The sequence below is a fragment of the Oryctolagus cuniculus genome, chromosome 3 (genome assembly GCF_051225735.1).
Source record: "Oryctolagus cuniculus isolate XC-2025 breed Fujian yellow rabbit chromosome 3, ASM5122573v1, whole genome shotgun sequence".
NCBI lineage: Eukaryota > Metazoa > Chordata > Mammalia > Lagomorpha > Leporidae > Oryctolagus > Oryctolagus cuniculus.
In genome coordinates, this window is record NC_142869.1 from 48251304 (window position 1) to 48273052 (window position 21749).

A 21749-nucleotide genomic window follows, 5' to 3' on the forward strand; every position below is an offset into this window, starting at 1 on the left:
TATGAAAGTTCTCTAGGAATTTTCTCGTTTATTGCTCATAGTAAACTTAGGAATCAAATACTATTATTATCCCCACTTAAGAACAAAGAAAACTGTACAGAGGGCAAAATGATGTACTTTAAGTCTAACACGTAGTAGGCAGAATTGCTAGCTTTTAAACCCAGGTAACAACATAATAACTCTTCATTTAAGGAGAAATTGGTTTATTTTCAGTGTTACAAAAATTCATTATTAATTACCAACCTATGTACTCATACATCATGTCACTTAGGTGTTGTGAGACTGACAAGAACCATGCCTTATGATCCATGTCCCTTAGAAAGTGCTGAGAAATACTGAGAATAGAGACTATGAGAAAATGAATGTGCCCCAAGCTCTTCATGCCTGTATTTTGCCCCTGGTGATAAAGGGCTCGTGTGGGTTCGGCCATGTGTGACAGAAAGACAGACGGGGTCCCGAGACTCTGTAAAGCTGTTCCTCTGCTGGGCACACTTCATCTTTTCTGTAGTAAGCTGATCATTAACCGGCTGGGAGAGTCCTGGTTCCAGATCTCAGGTGCAGACCCCTCTGGTGGATGCTGCCAGACTTGGCAGCAATCGGAAAGGACTGTCTTGTTACCTCCAGCCTCAGTCAGGGCACAGTAACAGTTGCTCTCCATGACCCAAGACTAATAAAAACTACAAATGTGAATGAAGTTCTGACCCTCAAAAGCAATTAAGCCTATGCCTGGTACTGCCAATGATGATAGAAAAGAATGGCAAGGTCCTAGGTATGGGAATGCACTCAGTTGCATATGGAAATGGAAAATCTCTTTCCGAAAATACAGTATGAAGACATGGAAAAAGTTAGTGAGTAGTGGAGTTTTAACAAAGTTGAGGGAAGTAATATTTTATGTTTTTTTCTATAAGGAATTGTGAATAAGAAATGCAATGCTCTGAATATACCAATCTAGATTGACAAACTAATAGTACAATCTTAAATTTAGAAACTTATCTATTCTTTTTTAGCTATAGCCCTAAAAACATTTTCTTTTATTTTTTAACTAATATATATCTTTTTCACATGACAAGGCCATATTTTATTATAGGAAATTATGTCTACTATCTAGAGATAATCATTGTCAAATTTTGGTGAATTTCTTTCCAGTTTTTCATGTTTGCTATACATTATTATATTAGTATCCTCTAATTTTCTATATCATTAAAATTTGTCATGATTGTTTCCTTATTGAATAGTATGTTATCACTTTGTTATGCCATAATTGGTTTAACTATTACACAGTTGCTAAAAATTTAAGTAATTTCTTATTTGTCACTATTTTGGATGATGTAGTTAATTTCTTTATGAATAGCTCTGTTATTGTGATTCTTGATATATGATACCTTGCTAATTTCTGAAAGTTTATGCCATGTTCTCTCCCACTTACTCTATCTAAAATTCTTGCCTGTCGAACCTGCATATCCAGTGACTACAGATCCTCTTCAGACAGGTAAATGACCTACTTACCAGTTAACCACACTCAGCCACTTAACTTCCCTGCTCACTAAGAGCAACTTTAGCCATGACCTGAGACAAAGCTTTAAAAAAAAAAAAAAAAACTTCATTGCATAATTCAAACTAAAAAAAATTGAAAAAATATCTCGGATAAAAAGATTGTAAATAAGTAGCTAATGTGTTGATAGTCATTTTCTATAGGTTGTACACTTTGAGCACTTCCTATTGTTCTTTTGCTGTCTATATTTTCTATTCTCAAATCGATGTGAATTTCTTTAATGATGAAAAATATCCAATATACTTTATTTTGCAGAAAAAAAACGTATAGCAGTAGGCAATTTAACCCTCTCAAAAAACCCTACATTCTTCACATTGAATGATATACAGTTTCCTATTAGTAAGTGAAACACCTGTGGTTACGACTATAACTGTGGACTCCTGGAAGAGGAAGGCAATCATAGGGATCTCTCCAGGCAAAACACATTTCTGTCTCAATTATCTATACCTTTCAGACAAAATTGTTTTTGGGTCTGGAATTATCCAGATGACTGCTTCTTTCATTTTTCCACTAACTCTACCTGTACAACTCTAAGATAATTCTTTGTTACTGAAAAATTGTGAGGAAAACACAGGATTAAAAATGAGCACACACAGAAAACTTGAGTATGGATAGATGAGAATGCTTTGTAGGATCTTTGTAAATCTAAATTTATTTTAAAATAGATTCTTACAATGAGACACAGAGGACTTGTAGCACTGCTTCTCTGCATTATCCCTCTGTGTGATCAGGGAACAATTGAATATTTCTCACAATAACTTTCTAATTTACCAAAGAAAAAATATATGTTTATATGGTTATATATATTCATACACACATATGTATTTATTCATATTCTTAAATATACCTACTTCCTAGGAATATTGCGATCTCAAACAAAAGCTACAAAAACTTTGAACAATTGTAAAATAACCTTTAGTAATCTTTCATACAATAGAGCTTCCATGTTATATAATGGAAATTAAAGACAGCAAATCTACAAACTTTTTGTCTTTAATGAACTCTTATTTTCTTGTGATAGACTTTTCAAAAAGAGACAAAAATGCTTTGTTTAAAAGCTTGCCTCTCTGATGTTTCTTCATAGTCACGATTCCCTTTCATTTCATGATAATTCTTATCTTGCCTTCAAATTTACATCTCCAAATGCCCTGTGAAAAATTGCAAATGTCTCTCCTTCTACTTTGTATATTATATAACTGCAGCTTTACTTTCAACAGTCACAAATTTTCTTAATATTATTAATAAGCATTTCATCTCCTAATTACTCTAAGGAATCTTTTCCAGATAATATCAATTCTATTGTAGACATACCCATACATAAACATAACATTTCAATGTCATCTCAAAAATCATCAGGAATTTCTATCAGTTTTTATGTTGGAGCTTAAATGTTTCTCCTCATCTTCCCCATTGCATAAAATGGCAGTACCAAGATGTTTAAGTCAAAGACCTAATCATCTTTGTGCTGTTTCTTTCATTTTGTAATAGATAAACAAGTCATACTCAAACCGTCCCTAAGATGGACATGGAATAGAAGTATTTTTTCCTCCTTCCATTGCTACTGCCTAAGTCCAAGACTCAAACATGGCCTTTCACCCACACTCTGTACTGGTCTCCAGTTTGCTCTTCCTGCTTCCCCTGTGTCCTCTCAGTGACCCATTCTCCACGGAAGTCCCATATGCCTGAAAATTCCAAATGGACTCCACTGCCCTTGTAATTCAAACAGCACTGCTTAGTGTGGCATTGAAAGTTCTACACAGTGAGGCTCTTTCTGACCTCTCCCATTTCCTTTCGTCCCTCTTCCCACGCTACTTGGAATTCCCTGCTCCAGATACAGGGTGTTCCTGGAATACTGCTTTCCTAGAACAGATTCTTTCTGTGGCTGCTGCTCACTCCCTCGGGAACTCGGGACTCAATCTGGACAGCTCCTTCTCATCCTTCCTCCCTCATTATGCTTACCTCACCTCTTTAAAACAGGCTGCCTGCCCTGCTATTCCATATCTGTTCATACTGTTTCCCCATGCAACACTGATTTTTGTTTATTTTTATACATTGCCTGTCTCACTCTTTAATACAAGTGCCCTTAAGGAGAGAAACCGTGTGACTCACCACTATACAGCCTATAGCTGTAGTTTTGACCTACAGAAGGGCTATCAATCAATATTTTTTTTTATTTATTTGAAAGGCAGAGCTACAGTGAGGCAGAGGCAGAGCTACAGTGAGGCAGAGGCAGAGAGAAAGAGAGAGAGAGAGAGAGAGAGAGAGAGAGAGAGAGGTCTTCTATCTATGGGTTCACTTCCCAGATGGCTGCAATGGCTGGAGCTGAGCCAACCTGAAGCCAGGAGCCAGGAGCCTCCTCCAGCTCTTCCACGTGGGTACAGGGTCCCAAGGTCTTGGGCTACCTTCTACTGCTTTCCCAGGCTACGAACCAGCATCCATATGGGATGCTGGCACTGCAAGTAGGGGCTTTACCACTATGTCATAGTGCCGGCCACCAGTCAATTATTCTTAAAGTGAAATAAGCCACTGATGAATAAATTAGGTAAAAGCAGAGTCAAATTCTAGTAAATTTAGAAGCCTCATGAGAGAAAATGCAATTTTTATCTTCTCTGGAGACAAAAGCCAACATGGTCACATGCCAAGAGCCAAAAGTTATAGGTTGGCATTGATGATGTTAATGAAAACAAGAGACCTATGTCACACTCCACTACCATATTTGACCATATCCATTGCATACATCTCTGTTGCAAAATAAATGATTATCTGCAAGACCCAACTCTAAATGTCAACTCTTGTATTTCTATGAGCAAGTTAGATGTTTGACTCTCTCCAAATTGAAGTTTGTACATGTCTTAGAACCCCTATTGATTCCTGAGTGGTTAACCAGGTACTTGGAGAGTGCAAATTATACACTCAGAGTGTGTTATACTTGTTAAAACATAGACTAACACTATGAGACTACAATACATCATTTAGTTAATACCCTACTTCAAGCTCTAAATGGTGTTCAAGTGAAAAAAAAATTTAGAACACATCAGATCCTTAACTATTTCTAAAATAGTTCCTGCCCAGAAATTAAGGAAATGTGAGAAGCAAATCAATTGTTCAAAACTGGGAAGAAAAAAAAAAGAGCAAATCCATAACTATTTAAAATACTTGGGGAGTGAGGGGGAACGAGTTGTCCTAGATTTTTAAAAAAGGAAAAAGAAAACGCTCATCTTTCTTTAAAAAAAAGTTGCTAAGTAAACTCCAACATTTTAATAATGAGTCAGAATTCTTTATGAGCATCAGTTATTCAGGTATTCTGAAAATGCAAACAGAGGTAATACAGGAACTCATACCCCAGATGTGACCCAGAATCTTTTTTCTTGAAACGGATTTTGATATCAGATTGCTTCTTGCTCATTTGCTTCCTTCCAATAAAAGTAGAAAAAATGAGAAATGTAAGATCACTGCCTTTCTTATAAGACACATTAATAAGTCAGGAAGGCCCTGTCAGTTTCCCCCACCTCTCAAACAGTCATTCAGTGCATATACATTGATTGATGCCATATGAACTATTAAAACATATACTTCATCGGTGGAAGAGCTTAGTGGGGAAATATAACTGTATTTGTTTTTGGCTGCTCCCTTAACAAATAACCACAAACCAGGTTATGTAACAGAAATGTATTATCTCATAGTTCTAGAGGTTGAATGTCCGAAATTCACCTGTCCACAATTCCTGCAGCCTCAAATGCAGAGTGGCTCTTCACCCCTTCCAGCCCTGCCTGCTTTGGTGTGCAGCAACATAGTCCAATTTCTGCCTGCGTCTTCATGGGACCTACTTTTGAGTATTCACATGGCCTTCTTACAGGAACACCACACCAGTCCCTGGATTATGGCCCCGCTTAATCTGGTATTACCTCATCCAAATGAGATCACATTCTGAGGTTCCAGATAGATGTGAATTTGGGGAGAATATGCCTTATCCAAGGGCAGAAACCAATAAAATTTTGGTTGTCTTAGCAGTCACTAGCTGTCAGATTTTACTGGCAGAAAAAGAAAAGTAATACTAGGCTTACAAATACATGTTTGTTGGTATTATTATGTCTCTAGAACAGATTAAATAGAGGAACAGTATGGAAATTTATGATGGATTTCTAATCACATCATTAAAAATTTCATTTTAGGAAGCAATACCTCCTGCAATGACAGTCCTATTCTGCTTGAACAAGAATATTTGATTCATTAAAATGTACCAAAACAGAACTGTGAGATGTCATCAAAACAGAATAACATTTTAACATTGTTAAACTGTTCAAAAAGATTATGCTATGTTCAGGAGTTACTTCTTAGCAAAACTACGCAGTTCTTAGAAGTGATTCCTTATCTTTTCATTATCAATTGTACCTAGAAGGCTAATTTGAAACATCAGACCCAAGTTAGGAAATATTCACAGCATAATCAGCTGCATCGTTTCTTAAATGCATCTTGTCATATCCTTGAATATCCTTGAGTATCAGGAGAATATACCTTCTAGCCCTATCAATGAGAATTACTTCTATTAATTAGGTCAAGTACTATAGGATGGCAATATTCCAGATTTGTAAATTTATCCAAATCTACACAATAAATTTTCTAATTGCCCTTACTAGGCCATGACATCATACGGGAGAAATATGCAACCTACAATATATGCCTGAATTTGTCCTTTCAAAACATTTATAGATACATTTCTTGTCCTTTATGACAAGAAACACCTTTTTTCCCTCCATATTTCTGCTTTTCACTGAGGAAGACTGGAGCACATAGCAAATATGGCTTCCACCTGTGCGCCTAGTTCCCTCATACAGAACTATGCATTCTGCTGAGTAGAGTTCCCCATCATAATTGTACCTTACTTTGTCACCTGAGGTAGGCTTGGATCTGCCTTGATGGGTGCATCATCTAAGTGCAGCTGCCTCTGATGCAAACAACCTGGAGGCATTATTTTTTTTTAAACCACCACACTGAGTTTCAAGTAGATGCTGATCATGTCTCTTACACTTATACTACGCTTTAATTAATTCAAGCTACATATTGAACACCCACTTTGTGCCAGTCCCTGTTATAAATCCTAGAGATACCACAATAAATATACACAGTCTCACAGTCTCTGTTCTAAGAGAGAGTGTAATGCAGTGTGAAGCTTGCTTGTGTCACCTGAATGAGTGCCAGGTATGTTAATGCACGGATTCCCCTTGATCCTTCAGGTGGCTTTGGTAGCTGGAATTCCAAAAATGAATATTATTGTTTTCTTTGTGTATACTGTGTGATATGAAAAATTTGGAGATTCTGTGGTCTAATGCAGTGTTTCCCAGAATGAAGTCCAATGGAATAGCCCACAAAATATCTTTCCAAAGAAGAAGGAGAGTCCATAGACAGGTGATCATTCCATAACGTACATCATCCCTTGGCATCTCACAATGGAAGTTAGCATTTTAAGGGTTATGAGGAAACAAGGTGAAGAAATCTGTGGAGTTTTGTTAACTAACTCTTTTTGAACTTGTTTTATTGCCTGTCCCTTTTTCCATGAGGCCTGCTGCATCATGAACAATGCACCTACTTGGAGAACTATGCCTGGAGAGTGTGTCCTATGTCCTTAAGCCTTGCAATTTAGAAGCACAGGTGGCTGTTTGTTTTGCCCTATGAAGCTGAAGAGCTGTCCTTGATCTTCTGCTGTCAACACCTGCTCTGTGTTGTAGCATCATTTCCCCCAGTTGTCACATGGCCATTCATGCTGATTTTGTTTCCATTTATTTCCCTCTCTTTGCCTTCTTTCCTGCTCCTATTGCCTTTCTTATGTCTTTATACTTTCTGCAGCCTAGCAGAATTTATATAGATATCAACTATTGACTCACTGTCCTCTACTGCTTGGAAATTGAAGCAATCATAAACATTGGTATAATCTGCACCTTTTTCAGCTGTTATTTGTTTCTGTATCCAAGAGGATGCTTCATTTGCTTTCACACAGGGAGTTCTTGTTATTTCATTCATTATCCAACAGAGTCATTAAAGAAGCCTGGACATTGGAAAAACTGGTCCCAGGATGCTCAAAATTTGATAAAATGTGGAAGTTTCTCACTGATGTTGGCACTGGAGATAGCCTATTCTTTGAGCACTCTGTTCTCAAAAGAGGCAAAGGTATTCTGCAATGAAATTGTTCAGACTTACTACCCAAGGTTAGCAAGGCCTGGCAAGCTGAAGGCCATTGAAGACTTCCAAGGAATTCCACAGGTGGACACAGGAAGAGCAGCAAACGGCAAAACGGCGCACATACACTCATGGACTGTGACTGAGATTGGCACTTCGTAGCAGAACAGGCAAGATAGACCTGGGAGCAGGGAGGTGTCCAGCTATAGGGCAGTAACCAGGGCAAGAAGGGGAAATCAGGGCCCAGAAAACCCAGCATCGATCAGATGGCTGAGGACAAAGAGAGAGGAGGATAAATGCCTAGAGGAGGACAGGAGCTTTGTGATCCACATCCTGTGAGCACCAGAATTCCTCAGAGTGCTTGGGGAAAGGATGGATGCAAAATGTATTCCTACTAAAACAGGACTATAGTTACCAATAATGTGCAATGTATTTCAAAATAGCTAGATGAGGGGTTTGAATATTTTCCCCACAAAGAAATAATAAATGTTTTGGGTGAGGGATATGGTAATTTTTCTGTTTTTATTATTGCATAATATGCACATATATCAAAACATCAAATGTCTAATTATTAATGTGTCATAAACGAGTACAAAAATATGTACAATTCTGTGTCAGTGAAAAACAACTTTTTCAGAAAAGGGATCCAGGCTCCTTAGCTGTTAAATCTGACTCAGTTGATCAGAACAAAAACCTGGGATTTCATTTTGCACAAGCAGTGGAGGTGAGTCTGCACTGGGACAGGCAGTGTCGAGCACACAGCCATGTACTTCTGAAAGGGGTGTTGGAGCATCTGGAGTGTCTGAGAGGATTCCCTGACATCCAAGCACTAAAGGGCTGGATCTGTAAATGCTGCTCAGATATCCAGCATTGCTGGGCTGTGGATGTCTACAGTTTCTACACTAGGAAGTTTGCTAATGTTTTGAATTAAACATTAAACTGAAATATTCCAGTTAAATAATACAAACAATTTCCAGCTTTTAAAATTACTATTACCCCCAGTTTTATGAAAGTTCTATTTATTTCCTTTTATTTTTTCCAGAATTTCAGCTTTAAACCTGTCTCCATAGAGAATTTTATATTAATCCTAGTGTCTTTTCTCCAGAACTTCTGAGACTCTGCTCACAAAAGCTTACTGAAGAGTAAAAGCTATGCCTTTCATTTCTTGAATTTAAGAAACTATAAAAGCTCTCCAGTTCTTTTAAAGTGCTCTTATGGAAAACTAAGCTGATTGCTAGCCTTACTCATTGCAATACCTCCAAGTATGTCTTCACTTAGAGTTTGGTGTTCATCATCTATCATTATAAATATTTTTAAGCGTGAGAATCAGTGCAAGGTTGTTTTCAGAAACAGGCACATAATGAAAATGTTCTACTAATTTATACTCCTAGTTTCTGTTTTGAAATATACTTGTCTGCTTTTTGTTTTGATTTTAATGAAAATTTCCTCATTCCTTCACCACTTTTCACTTCTGGATAATACAATAGACACAGAGTTCATGGCCAAATTAGAATCTATGAATTCAGAGCTGGTGGTTTATAGTTCCAGTGTGAGTTTTGAGGTATGCCATGCATACAGGTATCATTTTTTCCACCTAAAGGAGCTAAAGTTCCCAAATTATATAATCTATAAAGGTGGTTATAAATTCTTTCTTGAGGCTATGGGACAGCAGGTTAAGGTGCCGTCTGCACTGCCAGCATCCCATGTGGGTACCAGTTCAAGTTCTGGGCTGCTCACTTCCAATCCAGCTTCCAGCTAATATGCCTGGGAAAAGCAGCAGAGGATGGAGCAAGTCCTTGGACCCCTGTACCCATGTAGGAGACTAGGAAGAGACTCTTGGGTTCTGGCTTTGGCCTGGCCCAGCCCTGGCCTCTGCTAGCCATTTGAACCAGCAGATGGAAGCTCTCTTGCTCTCTTTCTCACTCTCTAACTCTTCCTTTCAAATTAATAAATAAATAAGTTAAGTAACAAGTATATCTTTTAAAAATCCTTTCTTTTAGAATCACACATCCTTAGTTAACAGAGGGGGTACTATTTTTAATATTTATTTTAATCATTTTATTTATATAAGGTGAACAAGTTTCATATATTTCATATATACAGATTTAGAATAGTGATATTTCCCATCCTACCCCCTCTCCCATCCATGTTCCCACTCTCTCTCCTCTTTCATATTTTGTCTTTTAATTTTCACAATGACATACTTTCAGTTTATTTTATAATCACAAGCTTAACTCTCCACCAAACAAAAGATTTATTTCATTTATTTGAAAAGCAGAGTAAGAGAGAGAGAGAGAGAGATTAAGAGAAAGAGAGAGAGAGAAATCTTCCATCTGCTGGTTCACTGCCCCAAATAACTATGACAGCCAGAGCTGGGCCAGGCTAAATCATCCAGGTCTCCCACATAGGGGGCAGGGACCCAAACCCTTGCGTCACCTTCTGCTGACTTCCCAAGTACATTAGTAGGAAGTTGGATCAGAAGTGGTGGAGCTGGGACTCAAACTAACACTCCAATATGGAATATGCCTGTGTCAAGGGAAGTTGTTGGCTGCACCACAATGCTAGCCCAGGGGATGTTATTTGAAAACCTGGATGATCTGCTCATCTCTGTTAGCTCCACCAGAAGTTGTGGGAAGAAGAGATCATGTTGCATTGCACAGTTCCATTTCCACAGGGTCTGCAGCTGTCTTCCTCCCGCAGACATGCCTTCTTAAGGCATTTGTCACTGTCCCCTCAGTCATTCACTGACATGCTACCCTCCCCCTACAGAAGTTGTTCTCATGACACGAGATTAAGATCCTTTTCGTCTGCCATCACTTCTGGGTATTTTTCTGGCAACTTCTCCATAATGGGCAACCATGTCAAAGGAAAAAGTTAAGGAAAGTTTTATTTTAAAACTGTGTGCATCTTATTTTCTGTGCTAAGTAAATATAGGTCTTCCCTTTGCAAATTAGTCACACAGACAAGTAAAGAGTGGTTTTAGGTACATGGAGCAGTAAGCCCAGACTGAGGGGGCATGGGAGACCACCACAGAACCTTCAGGGAGGAAGGAACATCAGTGATGATTGAAGAGTGGCCGTTTGGCAGGTAGAAGGGAAGAAATGGGTATCTAGGCAAAAGGAACAGCATATGGAAAGTCTCAGAGGAGAGAGAGAAATTTCATATGATGAATACAGGAGGAGGCAAGAGAGTTATAAATGGGGAGGATTGAGAAGCTGGAGCAGGATCCTGAATGGTCTCCTAGGTAATGTGAAAGTTTGATTCATTGAAGGAATAATGAGGAGTAACTGGAGAATTGTTTATTTCGGGGCATTTTAGGAGACCAGGATGTGCTCACATTTTTCTTCTGGAAAAATCACGCTGGCTCCAGTGTGAAGAATTGATTGGGAGATTGACGCAAGGTGATTTGCTAAGAGGTAGTGACTTCAGTGATCTCACTTAAGTTAATAGCAGTAGAAGAAAAATAGAGAAATTTGGGAGATGTTGAAGAAGCAGAAACCACAGGACTTAGTGATTTACTCAGTGAAATGCAGATTTCTGGTTTGGGTCAAGGAGTGGATGAAGATGCCTAGGAAAAGAAACAAGGCAAGGAAGTGGGACAAGTCTGATGAGTTTGAGGTGCCTGGAAGCACCAGACACTCTGATTCATAGCTAAGAAACTCCAGAAAATGTGATTGCCTTGTAGGAAGGTGGCCTGGGCTGACTGATCAACATTTGGAAGTCCAATGTAGTTGGGGACAATAGAAGCCTTGAGTGAGGATAAACCCTTTCTCAGGGAGAATGTTCAAAGTGTAACAAAAGAAAAATCCTTAGGAAAGCATCAACCCTTGAAGAGTCAGTTAGAAAAAAAGGAGGCTACAAAACAAAGTAGGAAGGAGCAAGCAAAATGAAATAAAAGGCAGGTGGTATCGTGGACACCCAGGGAAGACAGGGTTCAGCAAGAGGGAAATGGGAAGGCTGAGATCGAGAAGAGATTGCTTTTTTAAGCAACAGAGATCTTCGGGTGACCCTGGTCACTACAGTGTGTCTGAAAGGAGTGACCACCGAGCTGCAGATTAAAAAATAAATGGGAGTTCTTTCAGGAAGTGATGAAAAGGAGCACAGACCACACTTTGCAGAAGTTTAGCTGTCTAGGAGGAAAGGAGAAAGGTCTGCCGAAGGACATGAATTAAGAGAGGTAATACATTTTTATTTACAAAGGAAGTCAAGCCATCTGAACATGTTAAAGTGCAGAAGGACAAGAGCAAGAGATTAGTTAGGGAGAGTTGTAAACTAGGGAAAAAGCAGATAATTGATAGAGCTCTTGAGAATGGAAGGGTTGGTATTCATTCATCGTAAGCAAGATTCCTCTCTTAGGACAAAAGAAGGAAAACAGCGAGTTTTTTTCTATCAGCAATAGGCTCTAGGTGGGTCGAATGAGTCAGGAGTCATGAGGAACAAGCCACACATAAAATATGAAAGCCAGATGTTGTCTTGTGTTTAACAGGTTCTAACTGCATGTTGTATGTTACCCTAGAAAAAGCTTCATATTGACCAAAGTTATGTTTATCAATTGTAAAAATCCATAAGACAAATAATGTATCTATGTATCCTTCATGTTCCTAATCAATACAAAAATGGGAATTTTATAAATCTACCTTAAAGGATTTCTATAAGCAACACATGTTTATCATGTTAAGCCTTAACACAATGATGCTCCCTTGGATAGTTTCAATACTGGATACATTTATTATCTTGTGCTAAGAGTCTATTTTCTTAGTTGTACTTGGAAAATAACAAGCTGAATCAATAGATATATTGTCCATAACACTGTGAGACACATAGTGGTTACTCAAAAAACATTTGCAAGATCAATTAAAAATGTTCTGGTTTTTGTTTCCATAAATGTTACTAAAACCTTTGCTTTCACTGAGTCCCAGTACATACCCCATCCTCACCATCCTTGCTCTCTGCTGATGGGTAACTTCAGGGTTACAGAGGAAAACAAATGTGTTAACCTGAGAAAGTTTAGTTTAGATACTTCCTTATTCATTTCAGTATATGCAGCATAAAGAGAAAATAGCTTGACTCATGTAACCCGAAAGGCTAATGTGGATGAGACCTGAACGCACTGCTTCTTTCTTCTATCACTTAGCATCATTTTTAGCATTGTCACCAAAGAAATCCACTAAGAAAGAATACCCAGTTTAGCTACTAAGCAAATAAATTTGGCCAGAAAGACATTGCTTTAGATCAAGAGAAAGGAAGGATATTCTTGGTATAAAATGGTGCTCCATATTTTTTCTTTCTCTGAGGTTTATAGCAAACTTTGTCTTCTAAGAGAATCCGGGATGTAAGAAGAGATACTGCAGAGAAAACTCAGTGGGAAATCTGTTGCAAATTGCCCCAGATAAGCTTAAGGCAATTCCAGCTCTGAACTCCCAAGAGACTAATGAACCATAGATTCCTACTTCTTCGCAAGGCCTAATACTTACACAGAAATGTTGTCAAAGACATCTCAAGACATCTCAGAAATGTTGTATTTTTAAAGGATCTTCCAGCTAAATCCTCTAAACCTGTGGGAGTTGCCCACTTACTGAGCATTACTAAGCTCTTGATTGAATAGTGAGGTCTGAACTGGCCCATTAGAGGCAGAATCCAGATTCTCCCACTTGCCTTCTGTCTTCATTCTTTGAGGTCAATCTGCCATCCAGTACCAGACAAGGCATTTCTGAGTCAAAAAGTAGAGCAAGCGGCTGGCACCACAGCTCACTAGGCTAATTCTCCGCCTGTGGCACCGGCACACCAGGTTCTAGTCCCAGTTGGGGCGCCAGATTCTGTCCCGGTTGCTCCTCTTCCAGTCCAATTCTACTGTGGCCCGGGAGTGCAGTGGAGGATGGCCCAGGTCCTTGGGCCCTGCACCTGCACGGGAGACCAGGAGGAAGCACCTGGCTCCTGGCTTTGGATCGGCTCAGCACACTGGCCGCAACACGCTGGCTGCAGCGGCCACTTGGGGGGTGAACCAACGGAAGGAAGACCTTTCTCTTTGTCTCTCTCTCACTGTCTAACTCTGCCTGTCCAAAAAAAAAAAAAAAAAAAAAGTAGAGCAAGAAGTTGCAGATTTGCCTACTTTGCTCCTAATAACAAGCAAAAGTATTTACTTTTTTCTCGGAGGTGCACAATGTCTAGCCTGATCTGTATTAATCTTTGTTAAACCAAATTTTTGAATTATAAAAATTGTATTTGGGTATCATAAGTTGAAATGTTACATATAGATTTTTGAACCACAACTTCAGATTTCTCAGTGTTTGTCTATGTAAATATATTACCTGTAGAAACTGAGATAATAGAAGCCTATGCAGATAACCATACAGTATTGTTGGATTTCAACCACCCCAGCCCACCAAACTGCTGCTTATATTTCAGGTGCTGGTGCCTTTTCCAATTTCATATATCCAAGAAATTCTTGATTAATGATATCAAGGCCTTGCTTGAGAGTGAAAAAGTAACATGAAAATTGGTTTTCTTCAACTTTATTTTTATTTATTTATTTTTTAAAGATTTATTTATTTATTTGAAAGTTAAAGTTACAGAGAAGCAGAGAGAGAGAGAGAGAGATAGGTCTTCCAACCAATGGTTCACTCCCCAGATGACCGTAACAACCAGAGATGAGACAATCCATAGTCAGGAGCCAGGAGCTTGTTCCGGGTCTCCCTTGTGGGTGCAGGACTTGGACCATTTTCTACTGCTTTACCAGGCCACAGCAGAGAGTTGGATCGGAAGTGGAGCAGCTGGGACTCGGACTGGCCCCCATATGGGATGCCGGCACTGTAGGCAGTGGCTTTACCTGCTATGCCACAGTGCTGGCCCCATACTTTATTTTAGTGTTATGTCCAATACAAATATTTACATACACAAGCATTGACATGGATAACCAAATTTCAAGTTTTATATGACTGCCTGGTCAGTGGGTGGGATAATCTGTCTCTACTTCCATTCATGGTGCTTCCAACTGATACAGTGGCAAAGTTTCAGAACGAGGTAGTTTCAATTATTCTTCTGAAAAAACAAGGCAATGTTCCACTTGCAGAAGAAATGTTAAATTTGTAGCAGTTGAAGGATACAGTGTCTATTTGGAAGAGTTATTTTTCTTAGTCTACACAGAAATTAAATCACTAGGAATGCTATGATAGTCTCTGCTCTTTTCAAACCTTGGGAATGAATTGTGCACTTAAATATCTCCAAGTTCATTGTACTAAGTTGTCACTTCTAGTTAGTATTCTTATTTGGGTCTCCGTCCTAGAGGCTTAAAAAAGGAGAGACTCTTCTCATCTACTCATCTTGCCTTGAAGAAACAGTGACAGCAGGTGAGGCTATTATGGGATTTGTTATGTTGCAAGAATTCATATTGCATTACATTCAGAATCCATTCAATAGGAACACTTTTCTGGTCTTTAAAGAAACTTCAGTTGCAATTCAAGCTAGCTGTGAGGTTTCACTGCCACCTCGTATGTTTATACCTGATAAGATAAGGAGAGAAATCATAAGAATTCTACATCTTCTCTGAAACCAGCTCTAGTCAACAACAGGGAGGATCATGACTTTCCTTCAGATTCACAATTTATATCTGTCCCAGGAATAATGCAAATATAATGGAGAGTAACATGGTTATTCTTTTCCTAGTTGGCTAAATAAAATTAGCTTCCAATTGCTTTGGAGATATGGCAATAAATAGGAAAAATGTAAAATTAAGAAAATTGCAACAAATGTTTAAGAATATGAATATTTCAGTGCGGGAGTTTCCTCATATTATCACTAAATATGAAAAATAGCAGCATTATATAAGTAGATTCAACACTGAAAATGTTGATTTTCTAGAAAAGCAATATGTATTTTGTGTGCCCACAGTAAGAGATACTTGAAAAGATAATAAGCCAAACTGCACTGCTCACATGCACGTGGCTTGTCAAGATAAAGTGTGATGTTAAAGCATAGTGTTAAAAATTGAATTTTAATTCAAAAAACATATTGTTCACCCAAAGAAAGGTGGTAAATAATAAAAGTCACTTTTTGCTAGAATGTCTAAATTACAGACACAAACTTCAAGATAATTTATGCTCTTGGGAAAAGTAAATGTTCCCATAATTAAGGCAAAAATGATTTATTTTGTTTAATATACCTAAAAACTGTCTCTATTTCTCCATTCTACTTCAGGATATCAAAAATAGTATTTTACAATAAATATTAGTAAATATTTAATAGTAATTTGTTAGAAGTAAATATTATCAATAGAAATGAATATTACCCTCAGGGTTCAAAGAACCCAGAGGTCTGAAATAATCTGATCTACTGTACACTAACAGCCTGTGACTTCTCTGAGAAATGGTAACACAGCTCCTTTTTAATACCACTGGAAATGTGCTACTTCTATAGAGCTCATCCCCTTCCTGAACACGCTTGTTTAAGAATGTACAGTAGAACTCTGCCTCACTAAAACCTTGACATTACCTTCACTGTAGAATCTTTTAACTTACTCGGAAATCCTTAAATTGCTTCACACTGTTCCTGGGGAATCAGTGGCATAAGGGATTTGTATATATTTGAAAGCAAGGCCTGGTTAAAAGGAAGTGAGTCTATTGCCAGAGAAATGGTGTGTAACCAGCCCCCAAAAGGCCTCACAGCCTATGGGTGCAGAAGTTTGATCCTACAAAACCCTAAAACTCAGTGGGCTGAGGAAGGTTGACTTATGCCTCCTCCAAAGGAAAAACACAGAAATTTGGAAGCACTCAGTTCACTAAATGAAATGTGTAACTGTCAGATGGATAAGATATCCATCTTCTACTGTGAACATCATTCTCAATTTGTAGGCTATGTAGACATCAAATTGTTTTAAGACTATTTAGAGAATAGAGCCTCAAAATGAAAGAAACAGGTAGACTGAGTAAATATTTAATAACATCAGACACTAATAGTCTGGTATATCTATCTCTGCAATTGGGGTTTTGGGTTTGCAAGTTCAAGTTGACTTTTCAGGACACAAGAACCTGGAGAGCACTTGAAAAAAATAACACAACTTGGTTCAGAACTGCTCTGGCCACATTCTAACCATTGTCCAAAAGAAAATATTGCTTACTTAAAAATATTGACAGTTTTCATCAAATTCTACACTGTTATATTTCTACTTCGATCAATAATGTGTTACGTTGATAGATTAATTCTCTGAGCATCTTCTTGTTCGTACGTTTTTTTAGGGAAAGGAAGCCAGGAATAGTGGTATACAGGCACACACACAGAGGCACACAACGCACACACACACACACACACACACACAGCTCTATTGATTTGTCTGAACTACTGAGTCTAGCTCTGCCCCATTTCTGCCCACTTAACTTACTTAACTTGAGGTAATGCAAGTCCTTGCCATTCACCACTCTCTGTCTCTTTGACTTTCCCTGTAGTTTTCCCTGAAAGCACAGGATGGAAACAATATGTGTTGCTGTGCTATATAGAACAGCCCACTTCAAAAGCTCTTGACTGGAGTGTTGACTAGCAATGGACATACAGACCTATTAGCTCTGCCGCAAATAACTCAGATTATACCAGAAATTGTTTCTAAAAGGGTCAAGATCTCTCTCAAAAGTACCCAGTTGTAAACATTTAAACAGGAAGCTGGTTGAGGATTTTAAACAGAGACATGAAGGGTTTCTAACATCACCACTATCTCTCTTGGAAGGAACAGTACAACGCTTACATTAAACCTCTTTTTAAATGGAAGACAGAGAAATCGATGTCTAAACTGTCAGCCACTGGAGGAAACATGCAATCTTCTGAAGTATCATTTTTATATGATTTTAAACCTTTAAATGCTTCATCACTGCTGGAATACACATTGTACATAAAATCCAGAATCACAAATACTCAACATAGTCCATACACTTATTTATTTGGAATATTAGATTTCTGTGCATCTACTGTTCTTAATACACTTAAATTTCATTTCTAAACCATGTCTATTACATTGCTAGAAGTGGTTATATAATTCAAGTTTTCAATCAACTGGTTTACTTGGTTGGATATATTATAAATTTGTTGACATATATTGATTATTTCTCATTTTCTTGTCTGGGAATCATTTCTTCCACCTATTTATTTTCAATCTCTCAGCTTCCTTATTTGACTGTATCCTATAAGCAGCATAACAGAACACTCCAAGCTCACAAGGAATGCTGTAAACTAATTAGCAGATTTTATGATGCAAACTCTTCCCCTCCTATGTGGTCCTTCTGGCTAAATAATGAATTTTGTAAAATATCCAGAGCTCAACCACACTAAGACAACAGCTTCACTGAAACACGTTCTTATTTTGCTTTTAGACTTCAGTTCATGATTGTGCATATGGTACAAACCCAGAAACAAACTGTAAGAATAGGGTAAGATACAGTGTTAAAAATAAAATGGCCTAAAAATGGATTTTCAGTTAAGAAAATTCTTGATCTTCTTTTGCAACTGACAGAAAGGAAAATAGCCATAATAAGATGTGTTGGGAAAAATATTTTGATTGAAAAGACATTTGTAATGGAAATGTAGGCAAGTCACAGAAAATTCCTCTGCATGCAGGTGTGCAGAAGCACTGAAGGGTTACTAACAAACACTAAATAGAAGTGTTGAATAGTTTGTTATGGGAAGAAGATCCAGAAATAAGAGGAAAAATCAGTGCTGGTTCATTACATCAGCAGTGGGACTGACAAACCCCACTGCTAAAGTCTCCTTTAAACAGCAGGTGCATGGTTTGACTGCTCTTGCTTGTAGCCCCTGGCCCTACCCAAAATAAGCTCAGTCTCCTCCATGGATTCATGAGTTACTACAGCCCGCCTCACGGTGCATGTAAATACCATGGCTGTCCTGCTTCCATCTTGGTCACCTGTTGGCAAGTGGGAAATTTCATTTTATACTATCCCATTACAGTTTCTGTCTACTGTAGATATGACTTGCTACCAAAAACATCACGTCACAAAATTCCAAAGGCATTTGGAAGAATGGAGGAGAAATCAAGAGAGAAAGTTCTATACATTCCTTGTCTTCTCCACGGAAGCAGTTTGTTCAATTTATTGGTCCTTATCAATGTAGAAATACAAAGCAAATGAAGGATCAGTAACCATCAAAGCTGAGGAGACAAAGAGATAAAACAAACAAATGATTTAAATGTCACGTACAAGCTCTCTAGCATACTTAATGGTAAATCTGTTACCAATTTGGATACATAACTTGAAATATTACCCATTGTAACAATGTACATAAATATCCCTACACAAGAAAGCACTAAACATATTTAACAATTTATTTCAAACTTTAATGTTTTGCTGATGGCATATAGATCTTAAAATGTATAGATATTTTATAGCTCTACTTACATATAAATAATATATTTGTCTGATTCACTAATACCAGAGGCATTTTTTCTCCTGATGAATATGATCATCAAACTTGACTGCCAGTAAAAATTATAAGAATATACTGTAGTAAAAATATATAGCCCTGTGTGGTAATAATAGGAAATGATCTATCTCATAAAATAGTCATTCACTTACAATCTTCCATTACTGCTGACCATTTGCTGTAGAACTGAATAGTGTCTTTAGGTTGAGTTCAAGAAACTTCTATTTCTCATGTATTTGGGCAGAAATCTTGAAGAATATCAGATTTAAGAGTATAGAAATAAATGAAAAAAAAGGGAACTATTTTGTCATAAAATGAACATTTAAAAAAGTCAAAGATCAGTTAGAGATGCCAATACATATATGAAGCAAATGCATTTGGATTAAGAAAGGTTAAAAAAAATATTTGTCTATTTTTATAAAAACACAAGAAAAGAAAAATTATTGTTAATGACTATAGGAAGGATTCATTTTGGAATATGAGACTTTTCTTTATCATAAGTCAAATTTCATATAGCATTATTAACATAGATCAAACATTATTCATTAAAACGTTTATAGGAGTGGGCCTCTGACATAACAGTTAAGATGCTGCTAGGGATTTCCATATCCCATGTCAGAGTGCCCAGGTTCAAATCCCGGCTCCTATGCCTGATTTGTTTCCTGCTAATGGGTGATGGTTCAAACAGTTGGGTCCCTGACACCCACCTGGGAGACCAAGATTGAATTTCTGGCTCCTATCTTCAGCTGTTGCAGGCATTTTGGGTATGAACCAGTGAACAGGAGATCTCTTTCTCTCTGCCTTTCAAATGAATAAAATAAATTTTAAAAATTATGCATGTGTATTTATATAGATACTTATGGTTTTCAGTATGTACTATGTGAATATCTACATAAGTGATTTTGAAATAACATTTTCTCTTTCAGTAGCTTTTTTTGCAATAAAAAAATGTATGGATGCTAGTACAAATCATGTTCCCAGTAGATTAAAAGAACCTAAAAGAATACATTTGTTGAAATTTGCATTTGGTTTGGAAAATGTTTAACAGTTGAACATGGCCATATTTTAACTTTTAAGCTCTCACATTGAGAAAATATCAAGGTATTACAGCAATTTACTCTTAGGGACATTATGCTGGGCTTTGAAATTCAAAAATGGGATATTTCTTCTTGTATTATTTTATGATCAATGTACAGTCCCTACACAAGAAAAATTAAAGCTGGCTGGCAACTCAGAGAAACATCACTGGCTGTTAAAGATGTAGGAAATTGCATGAAAAGCACTGGGTAATTTTGCAGTTTCATCTCTGAACACAATTGTAAAGATGTGTGTCTTTCAATTCTTTCTCCCTCTTGCTTCTGAAGACGTGTCCTTTTAGTTCTTGCCCTTTTAAATACCTATGCCTACTGTAGCTTTGCTTCTTAATGTACTGGTTGATCTTACTGAGCTAAGAAAGTATTTACAGGGGTTCTTGCTTTTATCTGTGTTCACAGAGAATGCTAACAAATTAGAAGAAAGTGCCAGAGAACACCACATACCTTGTCCAGAGCACTACAATGGCTTCTGCATGCATGGGAAGTGCGAACATTCTATCAATATGCAGGAACCATCTTGCAGGTAAGGTTTTTCACTTCTCAACTTCTAAAATGCAGAAAGCAAAAGTGTAGAAAGTAAGTTATAGATGTTTATACAGAATTTGTTGGGATTCTGCCTGAATAGGCAATGAGCTGCAAAGCTTCATCTCTCCTGTATACAGAAACATACACACACAAGTATGATGCACTAAAAATCCAAAAACAAATGCATGTGCCTTACACAACCAATTACTATGTAAACACATCTCCACAGATACTCATCCACTAGAATTGAAAACTCTACTTTGAGTATTACATGTTCCTTAAAGATACAGGCTCCTCTGTATTCCTCTCTGCTCTTTACCCTCCACATAGAACAATGTCAGCTCATATTAGATGCTCAATAAATCTTTATCAAATAAACAAACAAGTGAGGCCTTATGTACATTAGGTAGCATGGTTGCTTCAGAGAGGTCATCCTTCCCAAATGCCTTCAGATCTGTTCATAATAATCCTAGGTTTTTCAAGGCACTCGTGGTTCTCCATGGGTCTGCTGCCTATGGCGCCCTGCACAGTGAGATGATGCAGAGCCAGATCTCAGATTCACACTCAGTAGAGACATGAAGATAGTGTTTGTCTGCAGTAGCTTATAAGTGTCAATATCTGCTGATCATTCATGTCTAGAACAAAACTATCTCGAAGATGGTAAAGTCAACATGAACAAGTGTTTTATTTAAATTGATATACAAGTGGTGTATAATAAAGTAGGCTGTGTTTTAGAAGCCAAAAAAAATTGATCCTCCCTTCTTTCTCTCTCCTCTCTGCCCGCTACCCCATCTACCATCTAGAACTGCCCTCCTTTCTTATCTATCTTCACTGAATACCCAGGTAACTGCCTTTTAATTGGAGCCCAGTAGAGTGAGCATGACCAGGACCTTACTCCTGCTGCCCCTCTCATCAGCAGAGTCGCCATCATTAAACCCTTTCTGACACAGAAAGGAAAGATGGCAGGATGGAGTTCCCAGAAATTCAAA

General features: G+C 37.8%; 1 protein-coding gene across 4 annotated transcripts in view; it reads left to right on the forward strand.

The window, feature by feature from the left end:
• TMEFF2 (transmembrane protein with EGF like and two follistatin like domains 2) overlaps positions 1 to 21749 on the forward strand; it is a 306033-nt gene that overhangs the window by 245978 nt on the left and 38306 nt on the right. For 3 of the 4 annotated variants that reach the window (XM_089330149.1, XM_008258851.5, XM_089330147.1), the window contains exons 8-9: positions 1466 to 1489; positions 20635 to 20758. In XM_089330149.1, the coding sequence (XP_089186275.1) occupies positions 1466 to 1489; positions 20635 to 20758 (148 nt within the window). The remainder of the gene's footprint in view (positions 1 to 1465; positions 1490 to 20634; positions 20759 to 21749) is intronic. The other variant, XM_002712353.6, reaches the window with a different exon arrangement.